This window comes from Neomonachus schauinslandi, chromosome 12 (assembly GCF_002201575.2).
Source record: "Neomonachus schauinslandi chromosome 12, ASM220157v2, whole genome shotgun sequence".
Lineage (NCBI taxonomy): Eukaryota > Metazoa > Chordata > Mammalia > Carnivora > Phocidae > Neomonachus > Neomonachus schauinslandi.
The window spans coordinates 99,683,197-99,707,327 of record NC_058414.1 but is presented as its reverse complement, the minus strand read 5'-3'; the positions used below and the strand labels follow the sequence as shown (position 1 = coordinate 99,707,327).

At 61.5% G+C, this 24,131-nt stretch overlaps 3 protein-coding genes across 10 annotated transcripts in view; 2 read left to right on the top strand and 1 right to left on the bottom strand.

The window, feature by feature from the left end:
• Window positions 1–2,781: 2,781 nt before the first annotated feature.
• On the top strand, window positions 2,782–5,232 carry TMUB1 (transmembrane and ubiquitin like domain containing 1). 2 transcript variants are annotated; one of them, XM_021692925.2, is made up of 3 exons: window positions 2,782–2,863; window positions 3,736–4,154; window positions 4,445–5,232. In XM_021692925.2, the coding sequence occupies exons 2-3, from the start codon at window positions 3,766–3,768 to the stop codon at window positions 4,794–4,796; spliced, it is 741 nt and encodes a 246-aa protein (XP_021548600.1). In that variant the 5' UTR covers window positions 2,782–2,863; window positions 3,736–3,765; the 3' UTR covers window positions 4,797–5,232. The 2 variants fall into 2 exon arrangements, with proteins under 2 accessions (XP_021548600.1, XP_021548599.1); XM_021692924.2 differs by lacking the exon at window positions 2,782–2,863 and adding an exon at window positions 3,220–3,384.
• A 283-nt stretch (window positions 5,233–5,515) lies between these two features.
• On the top strand, window positions 5,516–9,833 carry FASTK (Fas activated serine/threonine kinase). 6 transcript variants are annotated; one of them, XM_021692853.1, is made up of 10 exons: window positions 5,516–5,704; window positions 6,475–6,897; window positions 7,390–7,569; window positions 7,698–7,837; window positions 8,318–8,531; window positions 8,637–8,796; window positions 9,011–9,102; window positions 9,187–9,322; window positions 9,395–9,509; window positions 9,618–9,833. In XM_021692853.1, the coding sequence occupies exons 1-10, from the start codon at window positions 5,623–5,625 to the stop codon at window positions 9,723–9,725; spliced, it is 1,650 nt and encodes a 549-aa protein (XP_021548528.1). In that variant the 5' UTR covers window positions 5,516–5,622; the 3' UTR covers window positions 9,726–9,833. The 6 variants fall into 6 exon arrangements, with proteins under 6 accessions (XP_021548528.1, XP_044775896.1, XP_044775897.1 ...); XM_044919961.1 differs by having other exon boundaries at window positions 7,390–7,488; window positions 9,618–9,798; XM_021692852.1 differs by having other exon boundaries at window positions 5,614–6,217; window positions 6,475–6,716.
• A 96-nt stretch (window positions 9,834–9,929) lies between these two features.
• The window catches only part of SLC4A2 (solute carrier family 4 member 2), a 15,268-nt gene continuing 1,066 nt past the window's right edge, over window positions 9,930–24,131 (bottom strand). Inside the window, exons 2-23 of one of the 2 annotated variants that reach the window (XM_021692995.1) lie at window positions 22,561–22,674; window positions 20,575–20,740; window positions 20,183–20,424; window positions 19,983–20,101; window positions 18,357–18,589; window positions 18,126–18,268; window positions 17,453–17,633; window positions 15,431–15,566; window positions 15,181–15,346; window positions 14,932–15,046; window positions 14,626–14,810; window positions 14,300–14,525; window positions 13,969–14,184; window positions 13,728–13,876; window positions 13,408–13,602; window positions 12,365–12,619; window positions 12,167–12,256; window positions 11,793–11,959; window positions 10,975–11,228; window positions 10,714–10,883; window positions 10,258–10,431; window positions 9,930–10,167 (exon numbers count right to left, since the gene is read on the bottom strand). In XM_021692995.1, the coding sequence (XP_021548670.1) occupies window positions 10,087–10,167; window positions 10,258–10,431; window positions 10,714–10,883; window positions 10,975–11,228; window positions 11,793–11,959; window positions 12,167–12,256; window positions 12,365–12,619; window positions 13,408–13,602; window positions 13,728–13,876; window positions 13,969–14,184; window positions 14,300–14,525; window positions 14,626–14,810; window positions 14,932–15,046; window positions 15,181–15,346; window positions 15,431–15,566; window positions 17,453–17,633; window positions 18,126–18,268; window positions 18,357–18,589; window positions 19,983–20,101; window positions 20,183–20,424; window positions 20,575–20,740; window positions 22,561–22,611 (3,714 nt within the window). In that variant the 5' untranslated portion in view covers window positions 22,612–22,674 and the 3' untranslated portion in view covers window positions 9,930–10,086. Of the gene's footprint in view, window positions 10,168–10,257; window positions 10,432–10,713; window positions 10,884–10,974; window positions 11,229–11,792; window positions 11,960–12,166; window positions 12,257–12,364; window positions 12,620–13,407; window positions 13,603–13,727; window positions 13,877–13,968; window positions 14,185–14,299; window positions 14,526–14,625; window positions 14,811–14,931; window positions 15,047–15,180; window positions 15,347–15,430; window positions 15,567–17,452; window positions 17,634–18,125; window positions 18,269–18,356; window positions 18,590–19,982; window positions 20,102–20,182; window positions 20,425–20,574; window positions 20,741–21,809; window positions 21,834–22,560; window positions 22,675–24,131 lie in introns of those variants that run through there. The other variant, XM_044920177.1, reaches the window with a different exon arrangement.

The following is a 24,131-nucleotide window of genomic DNA, read 5'->3' as shown; positions in this document are numbered from 1 at the left end:
ACGGGACCGGGAGCGCGCGGCCCGGGCCCTCCCCCCGCGTCATGCGCACGCACCGCCGCCCCCGCCAGCTCCGGCACACCCAGCCCGAGCCCCCCCCCCCCCCGCCCCCCCCCCCCCCGCGCGCCGGCCCCAGCGCCCCCGCCCCTCGCCTGCTAGCTGGCTCGGCAGCCTCCACCCCCGAGCCGCGCGCTCCAGCCCCGGCGCCCGGGCCCCTCCCACCTAGCCTTGGCCCTTCCGCCTGCTCTCCAGCCTCCACCCACACCCGCCTTGAGGGCCACCGGCTCCCAGTGGACAGCTGCGCTGGCCTCCTCCCGGCCCCGGCTGTCTGTCTCGCCTCCCTGCTCTGGTCTGGGCGGGGTGTCCGATCTTTGGGCACTGCCCGAGCAGTGCCCTGCGCCTGAGGGTGCTGATGAACGCGGCGGATTGGCCGAGAAGGGCCGCTAGCCCAGGCACAGCTGCGTCTCACTTAACATGGTCCTGCCTTTAGTGCTGCACAGGCTCCCCTGTTCCCGCCCGAGATCATCCCTGGAGACCACCCTGTCCCCGGGGTTCTCTCTCTGGCCGTCCCCTGGACTCTCCACTGCGAGCTGCAGCACAGAGCCTGGAAATCTGGGTTCCCGGCTTCTATTTCCTGTTCTCCCTGAGAGCTTCACCAACAAGGCCCTTGGAAATGGCACTTTAAACAACAGCCCCTCGCTCATCTTCAGGCTTCTCCTAAAAGACTCCCCTGTGGGACTGGGATGGTTCACTGTCTGCCACCGCCTCGGACCTGCTGATACATAGGCAAAGAAGAGAGAGGGATCCAATACGATGCCTTCTATCCCCACTCACCCCATTTAAGAGATTCACCAGAGCCCCCATGGCTCTTTTCATTGTCCTCAACCCCTTGCCCATCTTGTGTTCCTGTCCACTCCTTCGGGGGCCAGGGAACTCCCTTCCATGTTTCAGTTCCTATGCACCCCCATTGCCAAAGCTGTCTGCAGTCCTGCTAGTCAGCCCTCATCCCCAACCTTTGCAAAAATGCCTAAGAGAGGGCATGTGCAGGGCACTGGCCCCAGCCAGTCAGCCTCTTAGGGCTGTGCCCAGATGTCCTCTGGCACAATTGACATATGCTGGTCTTTTTACACACACTTCCACTTCCCAAGCCAGGCTGAGTCTTTTCCCTGCAAAGAGTTGCCCCCATCTGGCTACTCACACAACTCTGCCCCGGTACCAACACAGTCACCCAAGTGTCCTGTACTGTCCAAAGAACCCAGGTGCAAGGTACTCAACAGCTGGGGCGTCCCCAGCTCTTGAGAGATTCAGGTTCTATCTACATGTCCGACCTTACTGATGTCTTGTACCTTCTCTGTGCTTCACCTGCAAAGTAGTGGTTGAGCAGAACACCTACCTAGCTCTGATGCTGTGTAATTCGGAAAGCAACAGCGAACATCTCTTTTAGACACTTAACTAGAACTGACACCAAGAATTTGCACCAGGTAGCTCCCAGGAGAAATGCTGAGGGTAAAGAGCTTCTCATATGTGTTGCCCCAGCAGGCGGCACAGATCTGTGTTAGGACCGGTGGGCTTGTCTGTCCCCTATCATTATATGAGCCATGTGAGGGCAGGGATAAGTTCACCTGTATGATTCACCATTGTATTCCCAGCATCTTGCACAGTGCCTGACATCTAGTATACATTTAATAAATGTTTCTAGAATGAACGAATGAATGGGAAGGAAGGAACTAGAGAGAAGTTAGGTCTGTATGTTATACATCGAAACTGACTTTCCCAAGGCAGTACCTGCTCCCACTTGGGGTACATGCTCCCACAAGTAAGTATGAACTATGGAAACACTAGGGTGCGTTACTTTTCACCAAGACTGGTCTATAAAACCCAGGACGTGAGATCTCTGTGGCCCAGAGGAAGGAGGGAAAAGCTCACAGCAATTAGCTGGCCCAAGCCAGGCTGGGGCTCAAAGTCCTCTACACTGTAACACTCTAAGGACCCAGTTTCCAGGCCCAGATCTGGGTGGAGAGTGTACTCTAGTGTACCCTAGTGTAATACTAGGTGAACAAATACCTACTGTATAACAGGTCCCTGACATAGTTCTCACACTTGTTTAATAAAACACTTAATTTCTTCCTTAAAATTTCCTTAGGAATTATGTTTTAGGAACAAAGCAATTAAGATTCAACGAGATTCAATAGCGCACCCAAGGATATACAGTTAATAAACACGGGGTAAGAGATCAGCATTTGTCCAGGTTCCAAGGTCTATGCTTCTCGCATAGTCTTACAGGGGCAAGGTGGAGGAAGGGACCAGGGAGACAGGACAGCCCAAGCCACGGTGGCCAGCCCTGGGGAAGAATGTCCTCCGCCAAGCTGTTGGGACAGCCCATGCGTACCGGGCTGGGAGCCAAAGAGTCAATTTAGGGGGCCAACAGTGCCTTTTGGCGTCCACTCTGACATAAGAACAGAACGGGGTAGGGGTCACCTGAGCTCCCCAGAGCCTGCATCTGGAAACTCGGGTGCTCTGACGTGTTCTCGGTGACGTCGGTTTTTGGAGTGACAGATGCCCTGGATGCCAGCGGCGGAGGTGGCGGGTCCTGCTGTTGCCCGAACCTCAGGAGGCTGGCACAACCCTTAAGCCCGCCCCCGCGGGGCCCTCAGCGACTTGCGGTCACCAGGACTAGCCTGCGGATCCCGGCACGTGGGTCAGCAGGGCGGAGGGCGGGAAATGCGCACCGCGCAGGACTACAAGTCCCACAATACTCCGGGCGGCGGCGGCAGGGAAGGAGGGGGTGCCTTCAGGTGTCCGCGACCTCGGCGCCTCCCGCCCGGAAGTGCCCAAGGGTCCGCTATGGAGGTGGCGGAGCCGGGCGGTGAGTTCCCGCGCGGTGACCGCGCCCACCCCACCGCCCCGGGCCCCAGCTGGCTCCCGCTCGCCCCGCCCCGGGTTCGCCCGTGCCCTCCCGTGGCTCCGGGGGGCGGGAAGATGGGAGGGGTGATGGAGGAGTTGGGGGTGGGGAGGGCGAAGTCTCGGATTCCCCGGGCGGGATCTCGGGTCCGCCTGCGGACTGGGTTTGAAGAGGCTTCCAGAGGAAGCGCCGAATCGGGCCGCCGCGGGGTGGGGCTTGAGTAGACCGGAGGGGCCAAGTTGGGTGAGGGGGATGGCAGCGCTCGGAAGCTCCGAATTGCCAGAGGGCGGAGGTTGACCTATGGTGTGGGGAAGCAGTCCCCTGCCGCGGGTGGGGTTTGGTTAAATAACGGGGCTGGGGGTGGGAGGCATAGAACCCCATTTTCTTCCCCCTTGCAGAAACTTTCATGATGGAGGAGTAGATAAGCTTTGGGGTGAAATAGACGAAGGAGAATGTAAACTTTGAGATAGTAGATGGAAGATTAGGTAAGCTTTGGGGTGAAGTTTGCTGAGGGTTGAATATAGGGGAGAGGTTGCTTAGAAGATCAAGGCCCTTACATAGAGATAGTGTGTGAATGAATTGGGGAGATGGTTAAAGACCTAGAACTCAGGTTACAAAAAGTTAGGACTTGGGATTTGGTTATGGGAAAGGGCACTGGAGGGAAGTTTGGGACAACCAGGTTTCAGAACTGTATGTGCCCTAGGGTGGAGCTTGAGTAAGGGGGCAGAGGAATCAGGACTGGGAGGGTTTGGTGGGGTGGGGTCAGGAGCGCATTGGAGTTCAGGGGGCTGTTGGCCAGCGAGCCAGCCCCTCATGGGTTCTTTGTGCCCCTCCAGCTCAGTAAGGTGGCAGGCAAGGCAGGTGCCATGGCCTTGATTGAAGGGGTGGGTGATGAGGTGACCGTCCTTTTCGCGGTGCTTGCCTGCCTTCTGGTGCTGGCTCTCGCCTGGGTCTCAACACACACTGCGGAGGGTGCCGACCCACTGCCCCAGCCATCAGGGACTCCAACACCAGCACAGCCCAGTGAAGCCATGGCGGTCACCGGCAGCATCAGAGGGGAGGCCCCAGGAGCCGAGACCCCCAGCTTGAGGCACAGAGGTCAGGCTGCAGAGCCAGAGCCTGGCATGGGGCTCTCAGCAACGTCGCCATTGCCAGACTCCCCCCAGGAGCCCCTAGTGCTGCGGCTGAAATTCCTCAACGATTCGGAGCAGGTGGCCAGGGCCTGGCCCCACGATACCATTGGCTCCCTGAAAAGGTAAGCTGGGATGCGGACAGGAAAGAAATTCTAAAGTTGGGGTGGAAGTGATTACAGACCCGGAAGCACCGCCAGAGAGATCTGAGACTTCCCCCTCCTTCTACAGACGAGGGAACTGCGGTCCCCACATCACACACTGTATCATTCCCCTATAGCAGGAGGGGACCCCCCCTTAGAGGCCACCACGTGGGTGGGGGTGGAGCCAAAGGTGAGCGGTGGGAGTGTTGTTCTGGGCAAGGGACCAGGACTGCCTGAGGCCTGCTCTCTTACCCAGGTCCCTCTCTCCTCAGGACCCAGTTTCCCGGCCGGGAACAGCAGGTGCGGCTCATCTACCAAGGGCAGCTGCTAGGAGACGACACCCAGACCCTGGGCAGCCTTCACCTCCCGCCCAACTGCGTCCTCCACTGCCACGTGTCCACGCGCGCCGGGCCCCCACCGCCCCCTTGTCCGCCGGGGTCCGAGCCAGGCCCCTCCGGGCTGGAAGTGGGCGGCCTGCTGCTGCCCCTGCTGCTGCTGCTGCTGCTGCTGCTCTGGTACTGCCAGATCCAGTACCGGCCCTTCTTCCCCCTGACGGCCACTCTGGGTCTGGCCGGCTTCACCCTGCTCCTCAGCCTCCTGGCCTTTGCCATGTACCGCCCGTAGTGCCTCCGCGGGCCCTCGGAGGCGTTGCCGGCCCCTCTGGACCTCGCTCCCCACGACACAGTGGGCGTTGTTGTCTGCCCAGGCCCACCTCTCCGGCCTGCCTCTTCCCGCTGGCCTGGAGCCCGGCCCTGCGCAGCAGAGCGCTCCGCGAGTCGGTCGACGCCCCTCCCTGTGACCGCCGTGGCTCCGGGCCACGTCCCCGGGCTGCTGGCTCTCAGCCCCCACTGACAGTCGGCTCCTCAGGGTCAGGCAGCTGCTGTCACTGCCTCGGCCCTGGGCAGAGCCGGGCCACACCCCTGGGCCCCTCTGAGTATCCCGCCTGAGGACCCAGCCACCTCTAGTCCCTAAAGCTCCTGGGGCTGATTTGAGGACCTAAGGACTGCGGGGCGCTGGGGAAGGGGAGCTGGGAGGGGCAGAGGGATTGTGTGGAACACGTGCAGATTAAATAACTGTGAAGTTTTCACTCCTGGTGTGTGTCTGGGTGCGTGGACCCGTGGGGGTGTTGGGCGGGGAGCCCTTGTCCACTGGGAAGAAAGGCGCGGACCGGGCCCCGCGGGGCGCCCGACTTTACGCTACGGGCGGCCGACTTCCGCTCTCTCTTCGCCCCAGCCTCCGCGCCTGGCCCTTTGGCTCCGCCCCTCCGCCCCCGGCACCGCCCCGGCTCGGCGCGCGCAGCTTCCCGGAAGCGGGGGGCGGGGCGCGCGACGCCGGGGCGCGCGGGGCCTGATGGGAGCCACGTCTGTGCTGGTCGGGGTCTGAGCCGCGATTGGCGTCCGCACCGCGGTCCGGGGGTTGCTGGGAAGATGGCGGACTCGGTGGCCTGCCGATGAGGAGGCCGCGGGGGGAGCCCGGCTCCCGGGCCCCGAGACCGACTGAGGGAGCGACCTGCGCGGGGCCTGGGGAGCCATGTAGGGGTGGCGCCTACGGGACGGGCTGCGGGAGGGCGGCGGGAGTTGGTGTTGGCGACCGTGACCACGGTCTCCTGGCGTTGCCGGGCCCGGGCGGGTGTGGGGGCCCCTGACACCGCCGACTCCGCGCCATTGCAAAGCTGCGCGCTCGGGCTCCACGGGCGCCCTGCGAGGTGCGCGCTGCGTTCTCGTTTCACGGGCAGAGAGACGAAGTCACTTGTCCAAGGTCATGCAGCTGGTAAGTGGGAGCGCCCAGCATGGAACCCAGGACCGCCCGGCTGCCGAGCTCGCGTTCCACCCTCCTTGCCGCTGCCGCCTCCTGCGGGAGGGGGAGGTGGTCGGGAGGGCGTATCGAAGGGGCAAGCTGGGCTCCAGGCTGGGCACGACCACTAACCCGATTCGTGACCTCGGGCTTAACCCCTTTTCCTCTCGGGGCCTTGGTTTCTCCACCTGTGAAATCGAGGTAGCGCCAGCCCTGCCTACCACCTCAGAGGCGCGTACGGAGCATCAGAGGTGATAACGTGGTGCATGTGGACTTGTTTTGTAAATGTCCCTGTGCTGAGGACACCAAGGTGCTGTTTCAGAGGCTGGAAGGAGGCGAGAGAGGGGCGGGGTGGGGAAGAAGACTAGAGCAGTCACAAGGAAGGGGGAGCACGAGTGGGTTGCTCTGACCCCAGGGCCCTCTGAATGGGGAGTGAGGTCAGGAGTAGATAGCCGGTTTTTCTCCCCTTTGGAGAAAACCTCACCCCCTTTTCTGGGCTGCCCCTCAGGGTCTCCATCACCCAACTCCATGCTTCGAGTCCTGCTCTCTGCCCAGGCCTCCGCTGCTCGGCTGTCTGGCCTGCTGCTGCTCCCGCCAGTACAGCCCTGCTGTCTGGGGCCCAGCAAGTGGGGGGACCGGCCTCCTGGAGGAGGCCTCCATGCAGGCCCTGTGCAAGGGCTACAGCGGCTTCTGGAACAGGCGAGGAGCCCTGGGGAGCTGCTGCGTTGGCTGGGCCAGAACCCCACCAAGGTGCGCGCCCATCACTACCCTGTGGCACTTCGTCGTCTGGGCCAGCTCTTGGGGTCTCAGCCACGGCCCCCTCCCGTGGAGCAGGCCACACTACAGGACTTGAGTCAGCTCATCATCCGAAACTGCCCCTCCTTTGATATTCACACCATCCACGTGTGTCTGCACCTTGCAGTCTTACTTGGTGAGGAGGGTGTCTGGGGGGTGGGTGTTAACGGAAGAATAGAGAAAGAGCATAGAAGACCCAAGATCACTGACAGAATTCACCTCTCAGGCTTTGCCAGGAATGGTGCATCCCCTGGCACACTTGGTGCTGCTCCCCTGTATCCACAGTAGACAGCAGGAGTCCAGCAGCATTCGCTCCAGCTTAGCTAGGGGTGCCAACCCTGATTCCTTCCAACACGGTGCTCTAGAAAGCCACTACTGTTTGTCACCGTTGGCGTGCAATGAGAGCTTATTTGCCATGTTTGTATCAGGCCTTCCCCGCAGACTGTTGTGATACCTCACGTGCACGTGGTATTTCACATTTCTCCAGTGCTTCTGCTTACACTGTAGCAACCCTTCCATCCAGAACATGGAGACGTGAAAGGTTGGGAATTCACCAACTGACCCCCATGACTGGAACAGAGCAGTTCCCCGTTACCAGGCCTGCCTCCTCTGACCCTCTCCCTCTCAGGCTTCCCATCAGATGGGCCCCTGATGTGTGCCCTGGAGCAGGAGAGAAGGTTCCGCCTCCCTCCGAAGCCACCTCCCACTCTGCAACCTGGCCTGCGCAGTGGGCAGAGATTGGAAGCTGCTCTGAGCTGCCCTCGTTTCCTGAGGCGTCCGCAGCAGCACCTCATCCGCAGCCTGGCAGGTGCTGGAGGGGACTGAAGGCAGGTGGCGGGAGGGGCTGAAGAGGAGACAGGTGGTGGTGTCTGGGCCAAGGTGGAATCTAGCTGAGATCTGGCCTGAGGGTCCAGCATAATAGGCTGTTCTTCACAGAGGCCAGGCCAGAGGAACTGACTCCCCACGTGATGGTGCTCCTGGCCCAGCACCTGGCCCGGCACCGGTTGCGGGAGCCCCAGCTTCTGGAAGCCATTGCCCACTTCCTGGTGGTCCAGGAAGCCCAGCTCAGCAGCAAGGTGGGATTACCTCCCACCCTGCCATGCTCCTCTCCTAGCCCTCCTCGGTGTCAGGCCCAGCCCCCTGTTCAGCTTGATTGGCTGCCTCCTGCAGCAGACAACCAGCCAGGCTCTCTGCTCTGTCCCCCCGGGGTTTCATCTTCGCTCACCCCCACCTGGCTTGTCCACCTACCCAGCGTGTATGCCTGGTTCTCTGCAGTTCTCCGCACTCGGCGCTGTCTTAGCTTCGTTGAGCCCACTCCTCTAAGTCTTCAGGGCCAGACCCCACAGCGATGTCTCCTCCACTGGTTTGATTAATCACATGGGGCTCAAGACACTGGTTATGCTGTCGAACTTCTGGTGTGTACGTCGGGGTAGAGGGATTGTTCTGCCTTTACAGAGACATTAGAAGCTTGCAGGCCAAGCCTCCCTGAGGTTCAGCTTGTGAAGGATATTGGAGAACTGTTTCGTGCTGGGTGAAGGGCTACTCTTCCTCCACAGGTGGTACAGAAGTTGGTGCTGCCCTTTGGGCGGCTGAACTACTTGCCCCTGGAACAGCAGTTTATGCCCTGCCTTGAGAGGATCCTGGCTCGGGAAGCAGGGGTGGCTCCCCTGGCTACTGTCAACATCTTGATGTCACTGTGCCAGCTTCGGTGCCTGCCCTTCAGAGCCCTGCACTTTGTCTTTTCCCCAAGTTTCATCAACCACGTCAGCGGTGCGCGGCCGGGAGGGCTGGCTGGGGCCCCGTGGGGCCAGCAGGCAGGGGAAAGTGGGGGTGGGAGCCTGCAGCCCCGCGAGCCTCAGTCCTGCTTTCCCACAGGCACCCCTCATGCCCTGATTGTGCGGCGCTACCTCTCCCTGCTAGACACGGCCGTGGAGCTGGAGCTTCCAGGATACCGGGGTCCCCGCCTTCCCCGAAGGCAGCAAGTGCCCATCTTCCCCCAGCCACTCATCACTGACCGTGCCCGCTGCAAGTACAGGTGGATGGGGCGGCTTGGGGGAGGGGAGGGGACGAGCCTGCGGGAAGCACAGAGTAGAAAAGCCAGGGGGACCCTGAACTGTCCGTGCTGACGCACTCTTAGCAGTAAGAGGGGGAAAAAAAAAAAAACGGGCCTTGGGACATTAAAGGCATTTGCCCGGCGTCGAGCCTCCTGAGCCTTTCCCTATCGGTGTTTGCTCCCCCTCCCGCCTCAGTCACAAGGATATAGTGGCGGAGGGGCTGCGCCAGCTGCTAGGGGAAGAGAAGTACCGACAGGACCTGACCGTGCCTCCAGGCTACTGCACAGGTGATTCCCCGCGGGCGGGTGGCCGGCCGGCCGGGATGCAGAGCCTTGGCTAGAAGCCAGTGGCCCTTTCTCTTGCCCTTCCAGACTTCCTGCTGTGTGTCAGCAGCTCTGGTGCTGTGCTTCCCGTGAGGACCCAGGACCCCTTCCTACCCTACCCTCCCAGGTCCTGTCCCCAGGGCCAGGCTGCCTCTCAGCCCACCACCCACGACCCTGCCCAGAGGTAAGGGAAGAGGGCGGGAGAGCCTCCCTGCCTCTGTGGACACCACCCTGAGCCATGGTCCACCCCCTCCAGGGTGGTGCTGATGCTGCGGGAACGTTGGCATTTCTGCCGGGACGGCCGAGTGCTGCTGGGCTCCCGGGCCCTACGGGAGCGGCACCTGGGCCTGCTAGGCTACCAGCTCCTGCCGGTGAGAGCAGCCCCCCGCCCCGCCCTGGGAGAGGCGCCACGCCATCCTGCTGCCCCTCCGCCCAGGCCACAGACCCTGGGGGTAACCTGCTGCTCCCCTCCCCTGCAGCTACCCTTCGAGGAACTGGAGTCACAGAGAGGCCTGCCCCAGCTCAAGAGCTACCTGAGGCAGAAGCTCCAGGCCTTGGGCCTCCGCTGGGGGCCGGAAGGGGGGTGAGGGGGTGCACATGGGGCTCAGGATGACCCCCCGCAATGGGGGGGTGGACAGTTTGCACTTTGGCTCTCTATATTTTGGGTTCTCATTAAAGTCCCTTTCCTTCCCCAACGTGCATCTCGTTTCTGGGACAGGGAGCGGGCTGGCCCCCCCCCCCCCTTTTCCATCCACACTTCCTCCCCATACAGAGACAGAAGGCCAGGAGTAGGTGGGGGCTGAAGCACTTTACTGGTGGGGGAGTGGGGATGGTATGGGGACTTTAAATTATTCACTTAAATAAAAACGAGGGCGGGGATGGAGAGAGCACCCCCCAGCCCCTGCTCCCTCCGTCCATCTGTCCCTTGGCTGTCGGTCCAGGCAGCCACTACACAGGCATGGGCATCTCGTTGTATTCGTCCACACCCTCCCGTTCATCGAACACTGGCTCCGCCTCATTAGCATCCAGCTGTGGGGGCGGAGGGGTCAAGAAGGTTGATGCTGACCTCAGCCTGGGTGGGGGCCAGCGGGGCTGGGGGGGAGGGGCAGGAGGCCTTACACATTTCATCTCTCGCTCGGTGAAGATGCGGGTGAGCACCACCATGCGGAGGGGCACCGTGAGGATGAGGATGAAGGGGAAGGCCAGGGAGGCAGCTGTGGACATGACAGCCCAGAGCAGGGCCAAGCAGAGCAGCTGCAGGGCTGTGAACAGGTGCATTCGGAGGGTCCGAACCTGGGGGTGGGTGGCATAAGACAGGTGAGCCGAGGCTTCTCCCCAGCATTGGAGGGCCCTGGTCCCTTGCAGGGCCATCTGGGCCTGCCACCTCCAGAAGATGGGTGACCCTTTCTCCCTCCACGGGGATGGGGGCAGCAGTGCCTTTTTGGGTGCTTACCAGAGCCAGGTCCGCACAGACTAAACAGCGGCTGAACACAGAGGGCAGCTGGGGGACTGGAGAGTGACCCCCGCAGACCAGGATGGGGCAGAGGCATGGGGCTCTTCCAAGTGGGGTCTTACCTTCTTGACGTAGGTCACGTCTGGATGGTGTTTGGGGGGCATGAGCAGCAGGTGCAGCCGCTCGTAGAACTGGATCCCGTTAAGGGAGGTAACTCCCATATACAGAAAAATTCCAAAGAGCACAGCCAGGGGTATCTGCCGGAGCAGATCCCCGATAACCAAGGAGAGACCTGGGGTGGGGAGAGGGAGAAACAGCTGGCCCCAGGGCTCCCCACCCCCAGAGACCGCCCCGGGGAACGGTGGAGCAAGAGGTCAACGTACCTACAAGCAGGGCAACCAGCAGGCCTGTTACACGCTGCTCCTTGACCTCCTGGATCTTGGGCTTGTCCCCGGGCGCCACAGCCTTGCTCATGACGGTAAGCGCGTTGGCGTGAGTGACGGAGCGCACGGTGGCAGCAGCCAGCCAGGGTAGGCCAAAGAGGGCACAGATGCCGCCCATGGCCACAATGAGCAGCAGGTCCAGGTGGAAGCCGGAACCCTTCTGCAGCATGCGCTCCTTCTTGGAGATGATCAGCCTGAGTGGGACAGGCACTCCCTGATGCCCACAGCCCTGGGCCCAGCTGGGCAGACAACTTTGTCTTTCCAGAGCATCCAGCCAGGAGCCTCTGTCTGCTTTCGGAACCTGGCGGTCGGGCCCTGCCCAGTCCATTAGGACAAGAGTTCTGTCATGGGGCGAGACCCTCCTCATGCCGCCCTCCCTGCCCTTCAGGACAGCCTCAGGCCTCTACTGTGCCCGTCCCAGCAAACGTCAGGGGAACGTTCTACCGCCTACAGAATAAATCCTAGGGGCACCTGGGTGGTGCTGTTGGTTAAACGTCCAACTCTTGGTTTCGGCTCAGGTTGTGATCCCAGGGTCACGAGATCAAGCTCAGCACGGAGAGTCGGCTTGAGATTCTCTCCCTCTCCCCCTCTCAAACAAATAAATAAACGTTTAAAAACAAATTCTAGGGGCCAGCCTGGCATCCTGGGCTTCCCTCACCCAGTGCACCCATATCTCCTCGCCTCGCTGAGGCTCCAGCCCTTCCACAAACAACATCGTTCCTGTCTGCAGAGCACCCCCCTTGGCTAGGACCACTCACGTGGTGATCTGCGTCTCCATGAAAATCAGGATGAAAACCAGGATGGCAGGCAGCAGGCTGGCAACCATCATCCACACGGGGAAGGAGCTGTTCTCCCCCAGAGGATTGATGACCCAGCCCCGCTTTTCTGGGGCTGTCACGGAGACTCCACTGGGCACGCTCAGCTTCTGTAGGGCAGAGGGTGGGGCCAGGGGCCGGTGAACGGTGGAGGGGGAGCCCTGAGGTGCACTGGGCAGGCCAAGCACCGAGGGCGTGCTGTGGGAAGAGGCCTGGTGCCTGCGCAGTTGAGAGGCAGCTCTGTGGTTGGGCTGGAGGGGAATATCCAGAGCCCGGCGCCAGGCGGCGTCTCCACCACTGCCTGCGCCCCACCTTACCTGGGTATAGGTGTCCTCAATACTGTAATCCACAAGCACCATGATGAGGATCGCGATGGGCACCCCAAAGTCCCCAATCACCCGCCGCACCTGTGGGCAAGCACCGTGCTCAGAGGCCCCCTGCCCCGCTCTGGCCCAGACTCAGCCACCCTTTCCGGCTGGTTTTCCCCTCCACCTCGGGCATCTCAGCCCACACACCCGGCCAGGGAAGAACCGGCTATTCTTGAACTTGCGCAGGAAGAAAGCGATAAAGAAGGTGCCGGCCATGAGCACCAGTGACAGCAGGGCGGTGTTGGGCTGGCCCCGGGGCCTCCCCTGCCCAGCTGGCCCCGGGGAGCTCCCATTCCCCGGCCCCAGCATGGATTCTGCCCCATGCCATGTGCTGTTCTCGTCGCTGTCCGCCTCAGAGCTGTTGGAGACCGAACAGCCGTGGAGTGGATGTTCCTGGAAGATCTAGGGAGAAGACAAAGGACTCCATCAGCCAAAGTGGAGAGATGTATGCTGAGTGGGGCAGGCAGGGGAGAAGATGACAGGTCTGGCCTTAAGGAGCTTGTTTTTTGGTTTTTTGTTTTAATTTTATTTATTTATTTGACACAGAGAGAGAGCACGAGGGGGGGAGGGGGAGAGGGAGAGGAAGAAGCAGACTCCCCACAGAGCAGGGAATGTGACGCAACGGGGCTCGATCCCAGGACCCTTAGATCATGATCTGAGCCGAAGGGGGACACTTCACCGACTGAGGGACCCAGGTGCCCTGGGGCTTGTCTTGTTGATCAAGAAAATGACTGGTGACCAGATGGGAGCAAGGGAAACGGGATTCGGGCAGCTGGGGGTGTGGCTGCAGCCAGGCCTGGACCAAGGGGGCGTGTCCTCTCCTAAGCCTGACAGGGGCACAGCTCTGAGGACCAGACTGTGACTATGTGTCACCTCGGGGGCCTTTCTCTTTGATACTTCTAGATTGTCTGCCACTTTAACAAAAGGACGTGTTACCTTTGTTGTTAAAAATGAGTTTCTAAGACTGACCTGAAGTCCCGGGACGTGTGTTGGTGACGGGGGGGGGAGCGGGGCTGGGAGGAAGAACCAGCCCGTGCTCCGTGGGCTCCTTGGACTGCAGCCCAGGGGAGCTCTGGGCTAGCCTGGGACCTCCTACCCCAAAGTGAGAGTGCAAGAGGGGCAGAAGGCGCCCCGGCTTGCTCCGGAGGTCTCACCCCTCCTGACCCCAGATCTCAGCAGGGCCTGCTCACCTTAACCAGCTTGTAGAACGTCTCATAGATGAAGATGAGGGAGATGAGGAAGGCAAAGATCTCCTGGGTGAAACGGGAGACAAAGCGCACCAGGAAGCTCCCTTCCAGGGCCACCATGAGCAGGGCCAGGAGCACCAGCCAAAAGCCGATCCACACGCGGCCCACCAGGTACTCTAGGTTGTTGCTGCTGCAGAACTGGGAGGGCATCCAGTCAGGTTCCAGAGCCCGGGGGCTAGCAAAGTGGGCATGTTTGGGGAACAGGAGGGGCAGCTGGAGCAGGGCAGGAAGAGCCAGCCCCCTACTAGCCTGTGGGCCCTTACCGAGAAAAAGGCCTCCTCAAAGACCAGCAGGGGCCCGGAGAAGCCGATCACCAGCAGCGGCTGGGCCCCCAGCAGGCAGAAGACCACACCCTGGAGCGCCGTGGACATGATCAGCTCCGACACCCCAATCAGGTCCTGAGTCTTCTCTCCTGGGGTGGCAGGAAGCGGCTCAGGAGCTGGCAGCCAGGGCCCTGGGCATGCCCTGCCCACTGCCCCCCCGCCCCCCGAAGCCACTCCTTACCCAGCAGCCCCCCAAAGGTAATGGCAGGAGACAGGGCGGCGAAGTAGATGAAGATGACAGCAGCCAGGCACTGGGGGTCGAGGGCGTCTCGGAAGTCACTCAGGTAGTGGGGGTAGCGGCGCCGCACATCTCGGATCAGGCCCCCAAAGGGCCGGCCCGTCCGCTGGAGGGGATCATCTTCGACTGCACCTGCCACCTCTACCATCTGCAGGAGCGCTGCAACCCGGGCCTCCGTCAGAGCGCCCGCTGCGGCCCCTCTGCGCTCGGCCCCCTCCTCCACGTTCACACAGACCACCCCGACCCCCTGCCCCGGGCCCACACTGGCCCGTACCCTTCTCTTGTGCTGACTTGGGCTCCAGCCCGGCCCCGGGGGGCAACAGGCGGCCCTGCTCCTCCCGCTTCTTGAGCATCTGGCGTTGGAAGTGAGCAACAGAGCGCAGCAGTTCCTCGCCCTGCACTTCCGAGGGCGGCAGCACCACGCTGCAGTCCAGGAAGGCATTGATGGCGGTCAGCAGGTCCTCCCGCTCGTCGGCCAGGTAGGCTGCCTCGTGGAATTGCTGCCAAAGCAGGCCCAGGGCTGGTGAGGGTGCGGCGCGAGGGCCGGGGGAGAGCACGGGGCGGGGGACGGGCGTTCCGCGGGCACCGGGAGGGCCTGACCTTGTCAGACATGAGGGTGGAGATGGAGCGGCCGATCTCGTGGTAGTCCATGTTGGCGCTGCTCGGGCCCAGAAGCAGGAAGAGGAAGCGCACGGGCACGGGCACCTCCAGCACCGCGTCCAGCTCCACCGCCTCTCGTAGCCGTACAAAGGCCATGGTGGGGCGGGACAGGAACTCCACGCAGCCTAGGGGTAGGGCACCATCATGGGCTAAGGGAGGGTGCAGGCCGCCCCTCAGCCCCCGGGGGGCATCAAGGCAGGCCTGGCCGTCGCCACCCCCCCACCGCCGCAAAACTTGCCCACATACCCACAAGGACCACTGTGGCCTCGGCGTTCTCGGGGATCTTCTCTAGGAGCTTCAGTTCGTGCTTGGACTTGGAGCGAGTGATGCCGGCTGGTGGGGCTGGAGGTGGTAGCTCTCGCTGGGGATGCAGAAGAACGGAGAGCAGCCTGGCCAAGCTGCCCCCCACCCCCCCACACCCCTGCATATTCACGCCCGGCAGCCAGCGGGGGCGGCTGGGACCTGAACCAGCCAGTGCCACCCCGTTCCCCTCACCTCTCGCTCCACCTCTAGTCGCGTCTCAGGAACACCTCCGATGAGAGGCTCAGTGACGTGGGGATCACTCTCAGCCCCCGGGCCGTGGTGATGCCCCAGCAGGGAGCCGAGGGAGCCGGCTGAGATGTTTCGAGGGAAGGAGAAGTCCTTCTCATCACTTGGGTGGCTGGAGGAGCAGAGGGCGGTGAGGGAGGGAGAGCAGTGGCCAGGGCAAGGGGCGGGCAGGCGGGGGCAGCAGGTGGGGCCTCACCTGTGTTTCAGTAGCAGGGCCCGCAGCACGTTGGCTCTGTCCTCAGCCTTGATCTGGTCAGAGATGACCATCTGCTCCACCACCTGGTGGGCCACCCCGGGCAGGGTCTGTTGGTCCAGGTCCAAAAGCACAGCCCCTGGAATAAGGACGGCGTGGACGGGCCCTTATCCCCAGGCAAGAAGCAAGGGCAGAGGGTGGAAGGGAGAGAGAACCGGGGACAAGGGGGTGGCCAGGTAAGCACGGTCCGGGGATGGAGCACTGGCCCAGAAACCAGTGAGCAGGCCTCAAGACCCAAGCCCCATCACATGTCTGACCCATCACGTCCATTCCTTCTGACCCCCTCTCCCACAGGGATGTGGTGGGACTCAGCAGAGGCCACTGAGGCAGGGCCCTCCCAGAGGAGGAGGAGCACGCAGCCTCCGCTGGGGTGCGCCAGGCTGTCCACTCAGACGGGGTCACTCTTTGCTGCTAGAAAGTTCCTCCTTTCAGCGAGCCACATGCTGCCTCCCCTAACATCCACTCTAGGGTCCTAGTTCTGCCCTCTGAACACGACACGGCCCATCTGTGGCCTTGAGCCATCTGAAGATGTCACCCTCCAGCTTGGGCACCTCAACTTCCCCAAGTCCAACAGCTGCTCATGGGACAGTTTCCAGATCTTTCTACTGGTCACTGCTCTGAACTACTATTTATATAGAAATGGAAGTCCTTTCAAAAGTGATCAGGTCATCTTTCTGTCAAGGTCAACTTGCAGGAACGCAGAACTAGACAACGAACAGAACCATTTAAACAAAAACGGAGGGGCGCCTGGGTGGCTCTGTCAGTTAAGCGTCTGCCATCAGCTCAGGTCATGATCCCAGGGTCCTGGGATGGAGCCCCGCAATGGGCTCCCTGCTCAGCGGGGAGTCTGCTTCTCCCTCTGCCTCTGCCCTTCCCCCTTGCTTGTTCTCTCTCTCTCTCTCTCTCTCTCTCCCTCTCTCTCTCGTGGTCTCTCTCGAATAAATAAATAAAATCTTAAAAAAAAAAAAAATGGGTGTGACAACTAATAGAACCAAAGGCCCCCAAGCAGCCAAAACAGAGATCACAAAGCCCAGCGATAAAGCACCGCATGTTGGCGCCTCACCCAAAGCCTGAGAGCCTCCCTCGGAGCCTATTTACTCCTGGTTTTGAAACAATTCTGACAGCAGGTTTCTGAGTCCTCAGCTGCTTAGGAATAGGCCTTCTGACAGCAACTGGGAGTGACTTCTCCAAAGGGAAGGAGGAAAGAGACACAGAGCAGAAACATTCAGAGACCTCAAGAGTCGTGCACCTTGGTCATTTAGTGAAATTTACATAGCCCTCGGGGCGCCTGGCTGGCTCAGGCGAGAGAGCAGGCAACTCCTCATCTCGGGGTTGTGAGTTCGAGCCCCATGTTGGGTGTAGAGAGGATTTAAAAATAAAATCTTTTTTTTTTTAATTTATTTATTTGACAGAGAGATAGCACAAGTAGGCAGAGCGGCAGGCAGAGGGAGAGGGAGAAGCAGGCTCTCTGCTGAGCAGGGAGCCTGATGCGGGCCTCGATCCCAGGAGCCTGGGATCATGACCTGAGCCGAAGGCAGCCGCTTAACCGACTGAGCCACCCAGGCGCCCCTAAAAATAAAATCTTAAAAAAAAAAAAAAAAAAAGACCTTACATAGCCCTGTAGATTAGATCATTTCAGAAAGGTTTCCATCAACATTCTTTAAAAACATGTCACCATCCCGAACATACCAGCTTCAGTTATCTGAAAACATCACTTAAAGGAGCCATTTGCTAAAAATGCCAGATAAGAGTGGTGTCAACCGTGCCCCGCAATCACCAATGACAGAGCCCAAGCAATGACAGGCTATATGACGTCATGACGAGGAGGCTCCTTCCCGGGCTGGGGTAACATTACACACCGTGCTGCTCAAGACACCATTTGGGGGGTTTTGGTCCTCAGAGAATAGGCTCAGTCAACAAGATTTACCCAGGGGGAGGGAAGAGGGGGCGGGCAGGGCAGGTTACCATGGGCCAGGGTCCGGCGGAGCTCCAGGAGGCTGCGGAAGGAGAGGGAGGCCACATGGGGCTTCCCCCAGCGCTCTGTCTCCTCCTCCACATCCTCCTCAAATTTGATCCAGCGTGCTGTTTCCCGCCACTGAGGCTCCTGGTTTTTGTCCAGCAGCAACTCATTCAGTTCCACAAATACCTTGGGATGTAAGACGAGAGGGCACGGCAAGGTCAGAGCCAGCGGGGCCCAGGGACTGCTCTCTAAGACAGCCAGCGTCAGGGTGGGCCTGTGAGCTGTCACGGCCCGGGACACCGTACGGGGCACAGGCCTAGCAAGATCCTAACCAGTCTGATCCTCTCTTTGCCTCATCTGTAAAACGGGAATAATACCACCCACCTCAAAGGCCTGTTATGGGGAATCAAAAGAAAGCATACAAAACACTTAGCACCGTATACGACATAGTAAGTGCTTGATATAGAAATCAACAGTGCCTAAGATGGGACTCGGAACCCTAACACCCCAATCAACAATGTCAAGGACTCTTGTGCAGTGCACAACCTTCACAACCGCAGATGGCAGCCCTGGTGTTCGCGATTATTGTTGGTGTGGGGGGGGGGCGTAGGCGGGGGGAGCCCGTGGGGAGGAAATGGATGGCGAGATAACGGAAGGGCAAGATGTGGAGAACAGTACCTCATGGGGCTTGTGGGGGGCCCGGGGCCGGGTCCGAGGCGTGGGGCCAGGCTCTCGCCCTTCCCGGCCGCCCTGCCCAGACCCTTTGGCATTCTTCCGCACCAAGTGCCGCCGCACTCCAGGAACGTCCTCAAACCGGTGACCTGCAGGAGGCAGGGGGACAGGGCCAGGCTCCCACTTTCTCTCCCTCCTGCTCCCACCAGCGCCGGGCTGGGCCCAGCCGGCACTCACTTTTCATGAGGTCCAGGTCGGCGGTGGCCAGCGTCTGGGCCTCACTCTCGTCCGTGGGGACTCGGGGCAGCAGGGCCTGCTCAGCCCCCGTCATGCTCCCGATGCGCCTCCTCTCCTGCAGGTTGTAGCTTCGGTGGCCCGGCTGTGCCTTGGTCAGGGGACGCGCAGAAGCTCCCCCGTCGTCACCTCCTGCCGTGCCGCTGGCCACAGCCACCACCTCCTCCGCCGGGGCTCTGGACACACAGAGCAGCCGTGAGCCAGAGCCACGCGGGGGTGACGTGGGGAGGGGACCCCAACCGGACCCCGCCTCCGCGCTGCCCCACTCTCGGTGGGCGCGGACGTGGAACGGCGAGCCTCCCACAAGCGGATGCGGCCCCGCGACCTGGCCCTGTCCTTCACTGGCCGCGTCGCCACACCCGCCAGCTGCTCCGCAGCAAGGCGGAGCCGAGGCCAGCCTCCTGCGGGGTGGGGAGAGCCGAGGTCTGCATCTGCAGCCCGCACAGGCCCTCCTTCCCCTCCTGCGCACACCCTTCGCCATGGGCTCAAGACGGTCACAGGTCCGAAGTTTCTAACCAAACGGAGGAAAGCAGGTAAAAACGTGCCTTTGAAAGTGCAGACGGCTCCGTTGCGGTCATGACAATATGGTGCCGACTTCTGCGCCGGGCCCCAAACCAGGAGGTCTCCTTCCTCTTAGCCACCGCGCCCAGCCCCTGCCACCCCATGCTAACCTGCTCTCCCACAGCTCCAAGCCCGTGTCCCCCATCCACGACGAGAAGAGTCACCCGTCAAGCTTTCTTCCCCTACACCCACCCCCGGTGCTCTCCGTTCTCTTGCACCCCTGCCCACAGATCTGACCCACTTTTCCAATGTCATGCACTCCCCGAGGCCTCCGCCTGCCCCTGGCCCCTGGGCTGCCTGCCAGCGCAGGCCCCCGTGCCGACGACCGCCGTGGGCTCGGTGCCACCCGCCCCGCCTGTCTCCCCAGCGAGTCCAGCAGCCCGCCCCCCTTCCCTGCAGCCCTTCACGCTGCCTGGCACCCAGAAAACAACAGGTCCACGATAGTGGTGACCTTGAGACCCAGTTCAAAGTGATTTCCTCCAAGAAGCCTTCTCCAGCTAACACCCCCAAACGCCAATCCCCCACTGATACGGACATTGTGCCCAAATCTGCCCTCCAGCACAGTGACTTTTCTGATGCCATTTCCCAGGGTGGACTGGCAGCTCCCCAAGAGTGAAAGGGAGTCTCCTAGTCTTCTCACACCTTTGGGACCCCAGGCGGGTACTCAGAGGTTACCAATCCAATCCCTGACCCAGCGCTTGATGCTGAGCCACCTGATGTCACAGGCCGGGGAGAAGGTATGGGTGTTTAGACTGCACACCTGCCCTGTTTCAGAGTAACCCACACTTAAACCTTATTTCACAATACCCTTTAATCCCTACAACCACGTTGTGAGATAGCATCTATTATTCTTGGTTTGCACATGGGAAGGCTCAAAGAGGTTGTACTTGCCCAAAGGGGCAGGGCTGGGATTTGAACCCCAGCCTGAGGGTCCTGAGACTCATGCTTTTTCCCCACATCACCCATCACTGATGCCAGTAGGGGAGGTCTCTATTTGGGGACACTTACCCAGTCTGGGCCCCTTTGCTGGCCCGGGGAGCCACCTCCTGGTGGGGCAGCGGTGGGGGAGGAGATGGACTGGTCCCTTCTGCCTTCCGGTCAGCACCTTCGTCCTCCTGGAGAAAGAACTGGAACAGGAACCCACGGGAGCAGGTGAGGCCAGGCCACGGACCCCGAAGAGACCCCCCCGGAGCCCCGCCCCAACTCACTTGCACCGAAGAGGGTGTAGAGGCCGGGGATGGCTGGGTGAGCACCCGGGCCCCCTCGGCCTCACTGGCCTCGTCCTCTTCTTCCTCCCCCTCCTCAATGGTGGGGGTCTCCCCGGGGGGGGAGGCTCCAGGGCGCCTGCGAGGCTTCCGCCCCGGGCCCTGGGGTGTCTTGCGGCGGCGGGTGTCCGGAGGCAGGTGGGTGGACAGTGGGTGATGGATGTGGTGGGAGGACTGGCGGTGGTCTGCGGGGAGGAGGGGACCTGGCTGCAGGCGGGCACAGCTTCCTTCCCCGCCATCCAGGCCCTGGGCCCCCCCCGCTAGACCCAGGCCCCTTTCTTGCTGGACAGGCAAGCCTAAGTGCCCCTGCCTCCTCCTCCCCGGTGCCCCCTCACATTCAAAGTCTTCCTCCCCATAGCTGCGGCCTGGCTCCTCTCCTCCTCGGGACCCAGCCTCCTGTAGGATCTCCTCAAACCGCTCCACACCCAGAGTGCGGTGAAGTTCATCTTCCTCCTGCTCCGGGAACCCAGGCGCTGCAGGGCCCAAGCTCTCCGGCTCTGGCTGTGAGGAAGACGGGGTGGAGAGGACACACAGGAGCTCACCAAGAGTTGTACCCCGAAACCCCACCCTGTGCAGCGCTGGAGCTCCAGGACCGCCCCAGCAGCCTTCCCCTCAAACGCCAGGGACCCAGAGCCCCCCGCCCTCACTCCCCAAGCAGCCTTCCCCTAGGTTCCAGGACATCTGAACCCTGGCTGTGCTCATTCTGGTCAGTCCTAGGGCAGGCGGAAAATCTCAGGAGAAACCCTGCATCTCCAGCCCCGAGGTAAGGTGTGTGAACTGGCCAGTTCACGTGGCTGATGGCGAACCAATTCCCTCTGGCCGGAGCACAACTCCCGGGCCTGAAAAGTAACTTCTGGAGGTGCCCAAGCCGACTGACGGAACTCTCTGAGTCAAACTGAAACCTAGCCCCGGGACAGGAATGCAGCGCTTCACCTTGTCAGGAATGCCCCCCCCCAGCTGCACCCCACCGAGCCTGGGGCCCCTCGGCCCCCTCGGCCCCTCGCTCGCCCCGCCCCTCACCTCCCCCCCACCTGAGTCATACTGCAGGAGAGGAGCGGCGGACTGCGGTGGCGGCGGCGGCAGCAGAGCGCTTTGGAGAGCTCAGCCTAGCTAAGCAGCCTGCTGCCTAGCCACAGTCTCTGTCCAGCCCCCACCACCCCTGCCAGTCTCAGCTCCAGGCACCGCCAAATATTTGCTCAAGAGCTTCTGGACCTCAAGGGCATCGGGATCTCCAAGGGCGGGGTATGGAGCCCCCTCCGTGGCGGTGCCAGTGGCCAGAGCAAGGAAGAGCGAGGGGAGGAGGGCTAAGAGGAAGGCGGTCCTGGGGAGACACCGAGGTGAGGACAGGAGCGGCAGGGATACTGGACACAAGATACAGGAGTCAGGGGCATGCCTCCCACCCCCCCTTGCTTCCTACCCCCCATCCCAGCAGCTCTAGCCTGCTTCCCCAAGCTCCCGCTCCACTCTCACCAGAATTAGCAGCGGGAGGAAGGCGGCGAGAGGCGGCTGAAGCGAGTGAGCACGGGGAGTTAGCCAGGGTGGGGGCAGGGGGGTTGAGAGCCCCTCGCACCTGAGGCCGCAGGAGGAAGTCCATGGCCGGCAGGGGTGAACTCGGGGAAGGAGGGGGAGGGGACCAGCCCGTGCCCCTTCCCAGTCACGTGCCCTGCTGGGCCAGATGGCCAATAAGGGGCTGATTATGGCACTTGGGGTTAATCATTACACTCCCCAGGAAAATCAGGAGGGGGCCACGTGGGGTGGTGGCCACGTGGGGCCGCACAGGGCGGGCCTGGGTGGCACGTGGGGCCAGGGGCGGGTGTCACTGCAAGCAAACCCTGCCCAGAACCACTGTGTGAGGACGTTGCTGCGGCTGCTTCTAAGGCTGGGTCAGAAGGGGTCGCCAGGTTAGAGACCCAGGGTCCCCAAAGTTCCTCTCTCTCTGAGGCTAAAGAACCACCGGATATTCAGGAAACAGCCTCAACTCTCTTCACAGGACTGGAAGTGGCAAGACCACCCCATCAATGCCCATCCCAGACCCCCGAGACCCAGACAAGGCCAGAGGCGGGATGGCAGCGCCCCTCCCCAATCCATCAGAGGCTCCCCTTCCTCCTGAGCCTACACACACACACACACACACACACACACACACACACACACACACACACACACACACACACACACACTCTCTCTCTCTCTCTCTCTCTCTCTCTCTCTCTCTCTCTCTCTCTCTCCCTCCCTCTCCCTAGTTTGACAGTGGACCCGCCCCAGAGCACCTGTGGTGTGGGAGGGGTGGTGGGGCGGCCAACCCAGCCGGCAATACTCACTGTACAGAAAGAATTTGCGCCCGAGGCGGGGCGCCGGGGGGCGCTGCTCATGGCCAAATCTTAGCCCTTTTCACTGTCACTGCGGCTTTCAGGGCAACAAGGCGGCGGCATAACCTGGGGGGTGGGGGGGGGAGGGCGGATCACGTGAGAGCAGGCCGCCAGGCACACAAGTGCCCCGGCCTTGCTCAGCCCCCTAACACACGCGAGCCCGGGGAATACCAGGTCTCAGGAACATCCCGCCAGCGGGCACCGAGCGGTCTCCCTGCTGCTCAGGATCCTCTGGACTATGAAGGGCTTTAGGGTTCCCCATAGAGGCCAGAGAGCACAGAAAAAGAGTTATTTATAGGAATAAAAAACAGAGAGAAGAGGATGGGGGGGCGCAGAGGAGGCCACAGAGGGCCAAGTAAAGAGACAGAGAAGGTGGGAGAGGCTGCAGAAAGGGGGGTGGGGGGCAGGAGTCAAGGCCCAGACCTACAGAGAAAGCAGCAGAAATCAGGGTGGGGAATGGAGGAGGGAAGGAAAGGACAGGCTGAGCCAGAAATGGGAGCAGTGACCGAATGGTGGCACCCGAGATGGGCTGAACGGGAGAGGGGTATCCTGGGGGGAGGGAGACACCCCATGGAGCAGAGTGGGGAGGAAGGAAGGGAGAGACTGGAGAGAGCCCCAAACAGCAAGCACGGGGGTGGCAGAGACACCAGACCCAGGGCTGGGAGGAGACACAGGACTGGGCCCCCTCCCCTGATGAAGTAGGCTCCCTGGGGGAGGGGCAGGAGCCCAACTCCACTCACTCTGTGGGAGGGAGGAAGGGAGACGGCGGGCACAGGCAGGACAGACCTTTATAATGGGGGAGGGGCACGTGACGAACTGGGAGGAGGGTGGGCACAGAAGCCCTGAGGTTCTGCCCTAAGGGGCAGTGCTGATCCCTCCCCTCCCCTAGCCTGAGGCCAGGAAAATCTGAGTGGCAGGGCTGACGCCCTCCTGACTGTGACTGTCGGGGTGTCTCAGGAGGGCACTGTGTGTGTGGTGGGGAAGCAGAACAGCTGCGGTTAAGGAACTTGACCAGGGCAAATCGGGGTACTCATTCCTAGTGGGGGAAGTGGATGTGGGGGGGACCTGCACTCAAGGTTCTCCAACTTAGGGCTAACTCGGGGATAAGACAGGTCAGTGTAGGGTCAAACAATATAGGTCTGGGGGGTCAGTCCAGGGTGGGGAGCCTGGAGCAACAAATTCCTGGCAAGCACTCCAACTCAGCTGACGCTCTCTTCACCTCCCCCTAGGAGGCCTTCAGCCAGGTCACATTTGGTGTGGGGGACAGCGGTACTGGGAGGAGGGACCCCGGTCTGAGAAGGGTGTGTGGTGTCTTGAGCACCTGCAGGTGCCCCACTCCCACTTCCAGGCTGTGCCGTCTGTGTACTCCCCCACCCCCCCACCCCCGCCCCGCCGTCCCAGAACACAAAGCAGCTTCTGTCCAGAGCATCGGTGCCGATAATCCGGGGTGGGGGCACATTCCGGGACCAGCCCCGACCGGCCCAGAGGATTAACATCTCCCCCACCCCCGCCCAAGGGATTAG